At 41.9% G+C, this 10,723-nt stretch overlaps 1 protein-coding gene across 1 annotated transcript in view; it reads left to right on the top strand.

Moving 5' to 3' along the window:
• Window positions 1-258: 258 nt before the first annotated feature.
• The window catches only part of LOC125438990 (glutamate decarboxylase 1-like), a 50,755-nt gene continuing 40,290 nt past the window's right edge, over window positions 259-10,723 (top strand). Inside the window, exon 1 of the mRNA XM_048507777.1 lies at window positions 259-398. Coding sequence (XP_048363734.1) covers window positions 368-398 — 31 coding nt within the window. The 5' untranslated portion in view covers window positions 259-367. The remainder of the gene's footprint in view (window positions 399-10,723) is intronic.

The raw sequence follows: 10,723 nt of genomic DNA on the forward strand, positions 1-10,723 counted from the left end.
CACTTGTCAGGGATGCTCCAGGCTGATGCTGCACTGAGCAGGGGGTTGGACTGGATAGCCTGGATGGCCCCTTCCAAATCTATGATGCTGTGATTCAGCAGTGCTGGTCTCTTTAAAAAAGAACCATCTCAAAACTCTTGGTCTCCACCCATCTTGCTTAACAAGTAGCTGGAACGCCCCAAGGCACTGAACATTCAACAAATATAAAAAATATGTGCCATGTAATTAAACAACTTAGTTCTGCTGCCCAGATCTGAGAAGCTTGTTCACATATACAAGTTTGGGTTGCTGCAAAATTGCCCTCTCTTTTAGTCCCACTCTGGATATATAATATTTCTATAGTGCCCTGCTGCTGGAAGAGGCAGAGATGGATTTTCAGATGGTCTGCCACACAACAAGTAAGTCTACCGATCTCACAAGGTAACGGCTTCAGTAACAAAGCTGTTCAGGGTTTTTAAAAGCAGCCGCCAGAGCATGGGTGGTTTGCTAGCTGACGGGAAAGCGAGCTGATCTAGGATACGGCTGCCCCAGCCCCATACAGATTTCGTAACGGTACTCTTTGGGAGGCAAAAGATTCTTACTTCAAAGTGTGTGTGACAACTGTCAGGAAGTATCAGGTCTGCATCCTTCATTCTCTCCCTCTTTCAAGAAACACAGCTAAAAGGAAGTCTGAAAGAGGAAGCACAGTTTGGTTTCTTGCTTACTGATAAAATCTATTTTTGCCTGATGCTTTTTAAAGAACTGGCCGTTCAATGAGATTAATCTGGGTTTTTTTAAGTGCCAGAAAAGAAGTGTTGTCTCAGAACTCTCTTCCATCTTGACAGTTCGGGTGTGTGTGTAAAAATTATAGTAAAACCAGATTGTTAAATTGTGGTAGTTTTAATAAACTAAACTTCCCTGCGTATTTGACTTGGTAGTAAATGCTGTATTAGATATCTCTCACACGTGTTTTTTTCTTTCAGGAAATTCAACTCCCCCCCCCCCAAAAAAAACCCCTCTAAATGCACAATCTATATTGTAATAATCCTCTCACAAAATATACTTTTATGATTCAGATTACAAAGCCATGAGTATAGTAAAATACATATTAAGAAGCTATATTCAAGGATATAATGCTGGCAAACCTCTTCTAAAAATCGAAAATGGTAATCCATTTATAGGAAGAAGAAACACATGCCCTTTGATATTCAAATGAATAGTCTTGAAGTGTGTTCAGGGGAAGGAAGAAATCATGAATATCTTTGATGTAGATCTGAGCCCAATGTAGGGTGACATTAGACTTTGGTGATACTCTTCTAACGTTTGCTCAGGGTGGTTTGGTGGGTCACAGGGAATGACTTATTTTGGGTGTTGTATCCCAGTGGTTCCCAACTGTTTTTCACTTGTGTACCCCTTGGCAACCAATTTCCCTAAAATTGTACTCCCATATTAGCAAACCCATTATGTATGTTTTCATGTACCTCCATACCAGTGGTGGGATTCAAATAATTTAACAACTGGTCCTGGTGGTTGGATTCAAATAATTTAACAACAGGCTGGGAGCCACTGTTGTATCCCATGGCTGCAGGACATCCTAGCAGTGTGAATTTGGGCTTGTCATTCTCTCTTAGCTGAGGCTCATCCTAAACTCAAACAAAACTCCCTCAAACAACCCTTTTGTAGTTAGGGATGCATGCACAGTCTATTGTGTCCCTGGTCTCTGCATGTGTTTTTGGTTCTTTCCATCCATGAGGTGGTCTTTGCAAATAGTTTAATTGAAAACTGGACTTTCCTTGCTCACAGTGCCTTGTAAAGCATCCATATTCTCAGGCTGCAGGTTTCTTTGCAGTTTAAAATGAGCCATACTTCAACAGTATTTATTTGTGTTTCATTTTAGGTATCAAATGTGATTTTTCAAGTATGATGAGTAACAGTCTTTGGAACCTGGTCATAGCTTGCTGGATTGTTGAGGCTTATGGAAATGGTAGCCTTCAAGTTCAGTTTGGGAGCTAACAAAAACTACAATTCCCATTGGTTTCTGCAGGATGTCATGCTAGGGAAGACAGAGAAGTGTAAATAGACCTCAGTTGTGGGCCTTTGCTTTGTCACGTACACAACCCTCCCTATCCCTTCAAAAAGAGGGCAGGCATTTGTGTGAGTGTTCAGTGCCATTTTCAAGGGGTTGAAGGGAGACCTACAAAAATGTCCGTGGTTTTTAGGATGGGGGTGTTCACCACTTCTAATCCTTTACCCTTTTGGCACAGAGTTAAATTTACAGTATCTTAAAATGATTCAGAGACATCCTGTTTTTCTTCCTGGAAAATATGGGGCAAGGTCTGATATAAGGTGTTCCTGTTGGTGGCTTTTCCATAGACCTCACAGCAAGTGGAACTAAGGATGTATGAATATCTATCTATCTATCTATCTATCTATCTATCTATCTATCTATCTATCTATCTATCTATCTATCTATCTATCTATCTATCTATCTATCTATCTATCTATCTATCTATCTATCTATCTATCTATCTATCTATTTATTTATTTATTTATTTATTTGTGGTCTTTCTACCTTGGGGAATTCATGGTTGCTTATAATGCAAATACTAATAATTATTATTTAAAGAACACATTTATTTATTTTATTTATTAATTAAATTTATAGGCTGCCTCATCCCCAAAGGGCTCGAGGCGGCTCACAACATGGCTGTTTCCAACAGCAATTTAATACAGCATAAAAACGACAATTTGAAAACTCAGCTTAGACTGGTTCTGGTGGGTTTTCCGGGCTGTGTGGCTGTGGTCTGGTGGATCTTGTTCCTAACGTTTCGCCTGCATCTCTGGCTGGCATCTTCAGAGGTGTATCACAAAGAAAAAGTCTTTTTTCACACTGTGTCTAGTGAGAAGGGAAAGTTTAGTGTAGTATGTTGTCCATGTCCCAGGGTGGGGAACCAATCATTAAGTGTTTGGGTGGAACTTGCTATGCAAAGGTGTGGCTGAGTGCATTGTACTGTGGAAAACCCACCAGAACCAGTTGAATCCGGCTGTGAAAGCCTTCGACAATACATCTGCTTAGACTGATAATGAATAAAAAGCACATTAAGTCAAATGCAGTCCTAAGTAAAACTCTCTTTGACAATCTCCTAAAGATCAAAGTGAATGGGCTGGCTATTGCTACCTGAGGAGGTTGTTCCACAGTTAAGGGGATGCCACAGAAAAGGTCTTCTCTCGTGTGCCCACCAGATGAGCTTCTTTGATTGATGGGACAGTCAGGAGGGCTTCTCGCCATGATCTTAATTTGAGAGTGTCAATGTATAGGAGTAGACAGTCCATTAGATACCCTGATCCCAAGCTGGAATTGGGCAAATATTGCCTTTTGCTGTCATCACCACCACTGAATAACTCTAATATGGTTTCTAGGCTGTGTTCGATTAGACTTGTCCTGAATTTTCTGCCTACAGTGTTTTGGTTGTCACTTCCCATTTTCTTCACCATCACTTCCCCAGTGAATGAGGGATACCTATTCCTCATTCCTACTGAAAGGGCAAAGTCCCACCAAGCAAAATCAGTTGTTCTGCTCTCGACTCGTTAGGCTGCATCCCACCTAAAATGTCCACCTCCATGGGATGTGCCTGATTATGGTTAATTGCTCCCTGATGCTATTCCAAGGAGTCCCCCATCACCCAAATCAGGATTTAAGGAGGCATTTTGGATTGTTTTGGGGAGGGGGCAGGAGGAATTGCACGTCCACTGGTTGAAATTCCTCTACTCCCAGACAATTTAGGCAGGATCGAAGCCAAATGTGTTCTGTGGTGATAGAGTGTCATGGGGGTGGAATCTGGGAACCTGGTTTGCTTTTTATCAGACTTATTATCAGCTTGTTAGTCGCCTGCTATTGCAGCTCTGTCAGTAGTGAGGAATGTAGGTTATTTTGAGCTTGGAGGGGGAAGGCGGTTCCTTCTTCCAACAGACTTTGGGACTGGAGGAGTGCCATCAGTGGTGGGACCAAAAAAAATTAATAACAGGTTCCGATGGGGGTGGGATTCAAACAGTGGCACTGCCGCACACACGCACCTCCAGTCCCTATTGGGCAGGGAGGTTGCTTTAGTAACCCCTTCTCGGCATTCAGAAAAAATTAGTAACCACTTCTAGAGAAGTGGTGAGAACTGGTTGGATCCCACCTCTGGGTGCCATCGCCCCTTGGGAGCTGGTTGTCCATGACGAGGTGACAGGACGTAGGGGGTGACATGGGGTATAATGGTGCTTGCAAAATTGGCAATGCTTCGTTCTGGCAAAAGAAGTTTAAATGATTACTCCTGAAGCTGTTTCTTAACCATGAAACCACGAAGAAATCAACTGAAAACAGAGTCTTGTTATTGAATAGTCTGGGGTGCGACACAGAGTTTCCTCTATCTTATCATCTAGCGAGGGAAAATGTGTAGGGCTGCATAACCTTAGTGCAAAGGACTTGGCTGTTCCTACTTTGTCCTTTGCAGTACTGAATCCAATCCCCCTGACTGCTGAGGAGGCATGGCAACAAACCATACTATCCCCTTTTCTCTTCCATGTATTCAATATCCTCAGACCGCATATTTCAGGAAAAAAGGTTCTTTAAATGGGAAACAGCCATTGAAATGCAGCTTCTGTTGTTTAATGTCTTTTCCAATCAAAATACTATGTTGCATCCAAACTTGGTAGCAGTGTGAAAAAGAACTAGCACAGGTGCTGAACGACACAATTGGAAATAGTTAATCAACTGCCTGGCAAATCGGGCACCTCTTGCTCCCATCCCAGTTAGCAAGTATTTGGCAAGGGTTTATGAGGACATCGCTGGAAAATGTGAGAATTTTGTAATTGCTCCGTGTATATTTTGCGCACGAGGAACAAAGATGATTTGCCACTCTTGTGCTTCCAAAGGAGGTATAAATGTACCAATAGATTTTAGACAAAATTAGAACCGACTTGCTTTTTCTTCCAAAAAGCAGTACGTTGTCAAGACAAGTCCAAATTATAGCATATAGTATAAAGTAGAAACCTCACTCGGTGAAAATCTGGAGTTGACAATATAATGCAGGATTCAATTTGTAGCAGGTGCAAGTCGACACATTCGGATAATTGTATGGAAATTTCTTCGTAGGCATTAAATGTGGAAATGTTATTTCTTCTCCCCAGAGAACATTTCAGCAAAAATCAAAATGTAAAATTATAAATATCAGACTTTTTCCCTCCTCCCCATCATATGAATAATAGTTCCAGGGAGTTAACGATGAAGGTAATATAATGTAAATAGTGACAAATGTCTCACTGCGAATAGAAAGAGAGTAAATGTAATTACAAAATATTTTTTTCAGAGTGACAGCATAGTAATTACCTGAGAACTAGTCCCAGGCACGCACAAATTGGCCACCTTGTACAAACTGCTTTGATAAGCAGCTTTCTAAAGAGCCAGGTACGTCCATTAAAAATAGAATTACGGAGGTGTTAAAAAAAGTTATTTTGTACATAAAGAACAGAGCTACATAAATATTGAGTGCTTTCTACCCAGTTCCTTTCCTGAGGAATTTTGGGATTTCAAAACGTTCTTGCCGTACTTCAAATCTTGTTGGACGGGAATCTAATTATTCTCTTACGTTTGTATATTTAAAGCACTGCCATCCCCAGTGACAATTTTGTATGCAGCATTCTAAAAAGGAAAGTGTTGACGGAAGGAGACACAGGAGAGCACATTTTTAAGATGCCAAAGTTATCGCAGCATAAGCCCTCCCCAAAAACTAACAAGAAAGCGCAAGACAATGTTCAGTCATACTACATTGTTGGCTAAAGGAATAGCAAGAAGGATAAATTATGTCACCTCCATTTATGGAATGAGTAAAGTGTATTTCCATCACCTCTATCAACTGTAGGGTAGCATAGGCAATGGAGCTCTCTAACAAGTCTTTGCAACAAATGCAAGTTTTGAAGAAGAAGAAGAAGAAGAAGAAGAAGAAGAAGAAGAAGAAGAAGAAGAAGAAGAAGAAGAAGAAGAAGAAGAAGAGGAGGAGGAGGAGGAGGAGGAGGAGTTTGGATTTATATCCCCCCTTTCTCTCCTGCAGGAGACTCAAAGGGGCTTACAATCTCCTTGCCCTTCCCCCCTCACAACAAACACCCTGTGAGGTAGGTGGGGCTGAGAGAGCTCCAAGAAGCTGTGACTAGCCCAAGGTCACCCAGCTGGTGTGTGTGGGAGTGCACAGGCTAACCTGAATTCCCCAGATAAGCCTCCACAGCTCAAGCGGCAGAGCTGGGAATCAAACCCGGTCCCTCCAGATTAGATACACGAGCTCTTAACCTCCTACGCCACTGCTGCTCCTACGCCACTGCAAGTTTTAATTAGTTTATTAATCTCATCAATCACTGGCCTTTCTCCCCAACCCCTCCCCACATGACATACAAAGTGGCACACATAGCCAAACCGCCATCAGGGTCAGGGACCCAGCAACAATTAGGCAGTCAGAGAGGAGGGGACTTGCCAACAGCAAACTGAGGCCTAGGTCCAGTGGCGTATCTGCCCAGCGACATGGGGTAGCCCATGTCCCCGGGCGCAACTAATCTGGTCAAATGGGGGGTGTAAAATCAGCCCCCCCATGATGAGGCATGGGGCCTCCTCAGACTTCTACCTCCCTTGGCCCTGCCCATGTCATCCCGGGACTGAGGGAGGACGAAATCTGAGGTGGCTCCGTGTCTCTTCAGATTTCCACCTCCCTCGGCTCGGCAGCAGGGATGCATGGGGGCGGGGCTCCGTGCCATGGGGGGGCAGTGCCCAGAAGTTGTTTTGTCTCTGGGCACTATTTGGCTCCCATATGCCTAGGTCTCTGTCACCAGTGATGCATTGATGTCACTTCCAGCACTCACCATAGAAGTCAAAAAAAAAGCTATCCAGGGGGGGAAGGCCAGGTACCTGGGGATAACCCCCTGCTCTGGGGACCCCCCCAGCCAACAGGCACTACCCCACCCCATGTCATCCCAGGGGCAGGGCTCAGGGACGGGGGTGGCTCAGATGGGCACCGCAACTCATTACATTACCTATTCATTAAAATTGCAGGCTGCTCCAAATAGGTCTTTAGGCTCATTTCAACTTTTAAATTCTAAATCTACACCTCAGGGCCAAAATAAATGTAGCAACTGCCAAGGGGCCAGCTAGTGACTACCAACCTCTGTTAGAGGAAAAATTGACCATTTAAAATCACCACAAGGGCCCATGGCCTCTGTGTAGTTTGACCCGTCCAGAAAGCTCTAACATATCATTCTGTCACATGTGTACACAGCCTAGTGTGGTAACCTAGAACACACCTGACTTGTTAAAATACTGAAGTTCAGATGTTGACCGGTGGTGGTGGGTAACCCAACCCTTTTCTCCATTCTTAATCTTGTTAAAGGATCCAAGTACGCTTCCAAGGAACCCAAGAGTTCTCCAGCTGGGGTTGCCAGATACTCCCTGGCAACTGGCGGAAGATGGCATGAGGAAACTTACAGACAGCAAACTGAGGCCTAGGACTCTGTTGACAGCAATGTGATAACATCGCTTCTGGTGCATACAAGAAGTTATGTTGATGTGTCACCAAGTATCAGAGGCCTAGGCCTCAGTTTGCTCCTGGTGAGATCCCCCATCAACCAGCTCAACTGCGTTGGGTAGAGGAACCGTAAAGCAGGGGATCCCCACCCTCAGCTAGAAGCTTGGCACCATATCCCCAGCATTTGACTTGTTATTAACTGAACCCCAACTGAGATGGATTATCACAAGGGCCAGATCCAATACCTTCCCCATCGTCATTTACAAAGGGTCGGGCATTATATCCATCCCTTCCAGGATCGGGTTTATTCTGTCCAGGATGGGTTTGTCCACACTATAAAATCAGAGTCAAGTGGAGACTCTTGCTCACATTATTCTTGACTGTCCGAGATATGTGGGCATTAGGAATTTTCTCTCCCAGGCTGGCCCTAGACAAATCTTGAAGAGATGACTCTGACAGGCGCTGTTCTGTTGTGGAGCTTCTGTTAAACAACACAGATCGTCATAGCTCTTTGGAAAAGTAGCAAAATTTCTTTTACAGAGTGACAGAACTTTCTAAGTAATGTATGCTGCTAGTATACAGTCTCTCCCTGTCTAATGCTTTGAATGTACTCTTGATTTTGTATTTCAAAAATGTCTGGCAATGCTCTAGAACCTATTTTTAAATGCCAAATAAAGGTTGTTGTTGTTGTTGTTGTTGTTGTTGTTGTTGTTGTTTGTTGTTTGTTGTTGTGTGGAGATTCATTTGACTTGAAAAAACACTGTTAATGAGCCAGGACAGGAGCATAAGGCGGAAAACAGATGGGCAAAGATAATCTACTAAACCTAGAGAATGGATGGGGGTGGCAGGGGCTGTTTGGGGCTGGTCTCAATGTTGATTTTACAAACTCCGCATCTCAGCTTTTGTTTCCTGCAGAAAGAAAATTCTATAGCCAATTCTACAGAATTGCCCGGCAGCTCCGTGTTTTCATTTCCCATAGAATTTTCTTTCTGTCTGAAACAAAGACTGGATAATGGAAGTAGCCATGAAATGCACTGACAATGAGGAATTCAAGGAGAGCGCAAAACAGGTAAGTGTCTGGATAATGACTTCAGTCTGTTGCCAGGATGCCCTAAAGCAACAGCGTCCAGCTGGTAGAAAAAGAATCCTTCTCCACCTCAAGCAAGGATGCACGACTCTCTTTTTTTGTGTGGATCATACTGCAATTTAAACATTCATATAGGTGTTGGGTGACAATATTTCCCCCCCTTTTGCTATTGTTTATTCTCCGTTACCTTGAACTGACATTTAACTAAATCAGCAAAGAGCCTCTTCAAATGTGAATAATTGTCCAGAAGCTTTAATGGATTGAGCTACAAATGAGAAATTTGTGAAAGCAGCATTAAAATCTTTGGCGCTTTGGCCGTTTCCCCACTCGCCTTTTGTTGCGCGCTACTCACTCCAAGTAACGCGGGGTCAAGTGGCATTCCCAACTACCGGAGTGGTGACAATGCAGCCGCCCCGATTCTGCTGCCCTCGCGACCCCTCAGCGCGCGTCATTTCTGCCCCTGTTCAGAATGGCGCCTTTTGCAAAAAACCCACATGAAGCCCGGGTGAGTGGGGGGGGAGGCATGACTTCTTGGCAGCTCCAAGAAACACCAGTGGTTAAACAGAAGCCCCAGTGAAGCCTCGGCTAGCTTCTTTTCAAAGTGGGGAAACGGCCTTTGTTACCCATTAACATTTAACATTTAACATGTTAACATTTTTTAATGTATTGTGGACAATGCCACAGGAACCAAGGTACCACCTATGAAAATTTTTGTAAAAATTATCTTTAAGATTCATACTTAGTGAAAATTTGTTAATATTTCCATAGTTTAAGCCATTCATCTAATTTAACATTTGTTCCAATGTTTTGACCCCATTTGATTATGACTTCCACAGCTTCTTCAGTTTTAAATGTTAATTATTGCTTATATATTTTCCCTATTAACTTCACATCATCTTTACACAGTAATTCTTTAAGAATTGTTTTATCTTCTTTGATATCTTTGTTATCTTCTTTTTAAATAATAAAGGAGATAGAGGGCATCTTTGCCTAGGTTTTTTTTTTTTGTATTGCAAACAATGCTGTTAAGATGCCGTTAATCAAAATTTTCACTTTTTGAGTGGAGTAGATGGCCTTCACAGCTTTTTGGTAATTCCCCTCAGTTCCCACATATTGTAGTACTTTAATCAGGAATGCCCAATTCACATTGTCAAATGCTTTTTCTGTATATAAAAAGATCATTTTGGTTTGTTTTTCTGGGTATTGTTCTAAAAATTCACCATGATGCTCTAACAGTTATTCTGAAGGGTAAAGGCCCAGAGTGTGATAATCCGCCCATAAATGTATTTACTTGCGCTATGATTTTTTATTTGAGATGCTAGTATAAGAGATCTCGAGTATGTTATAGTTTGTGTTTAACAGAGAAATGGGTCTATAGTTTTTCACTTCAGTGTGGTCTTGGCCCTCTTTAGGGATCAGTGATATATTCACTTCCTCCCATGTCTGAGATATTGAATTTCCTCTTGGAACTAAATTCATTATTTTAATTAGTTCTGTGGCTACAATCTCTTCAAATATTTTATAGTACTTTGCAGAGTTCCTGTCTGGACCTGGTTCCTTCCCTATTTTCAAAGCTCTTATACAGTGTTACTTTTTTATGGTTATGAAATCATTAAGGTTTGTTAAATATTCTTCTTTTATCCTGGGGATGTTTTGCTTTTCTAAGTAATTTGTCATTTTTTCCTTGCATACCTTTTCCTCCTTAAATGAATTCATATAACATCTTACAAATTGTCTTTAGATTTTTTTTGTTTCTTATATCATTTTTTCACCTTTTTAATTTCAGTTATCTTTCTCTCTTTTTCTTTCCTTATTTTAACAACTAACCACTTTTCTGGTTTATTTGCTAGCTAAACATCTCTTTGCTTTAGATCCTTCAGTTTTGTGGCCATCTCTATTCTAATTGTTCTAATTAGAACCATTGTAGTTCTTATTGTTTTCTCAGTCCTAATATGGCTTTTTTTGTTATTTGCACTCTTCTGAAGTTCTTTTTTCCCCCAAGTCTCCTCTGTAATTATTCTCTCATTTTTCTGTCTCTTTTGAATTTTTTCTTGTTGTAACAACCCCTCCCTCTCATAAATGCTTTATTTGAACCCCTATCATTTATTTC

This window comes from Sphaerodactylus townsendi, linkage group LG09 (assembly GCF_021028975.2).
Source record: "Sphaerodactylus townsendi isolate TG3544 linkage group LG09, MPM_Stown_v2.3, whole genome shotgun sequence".
NCBI lineage: Eukaryota > Metazoa > Chordata > Lepidosauria > Squamata > Sphaerodactylidae > Sphaerodactylus > Sphaerodactylus townsendi.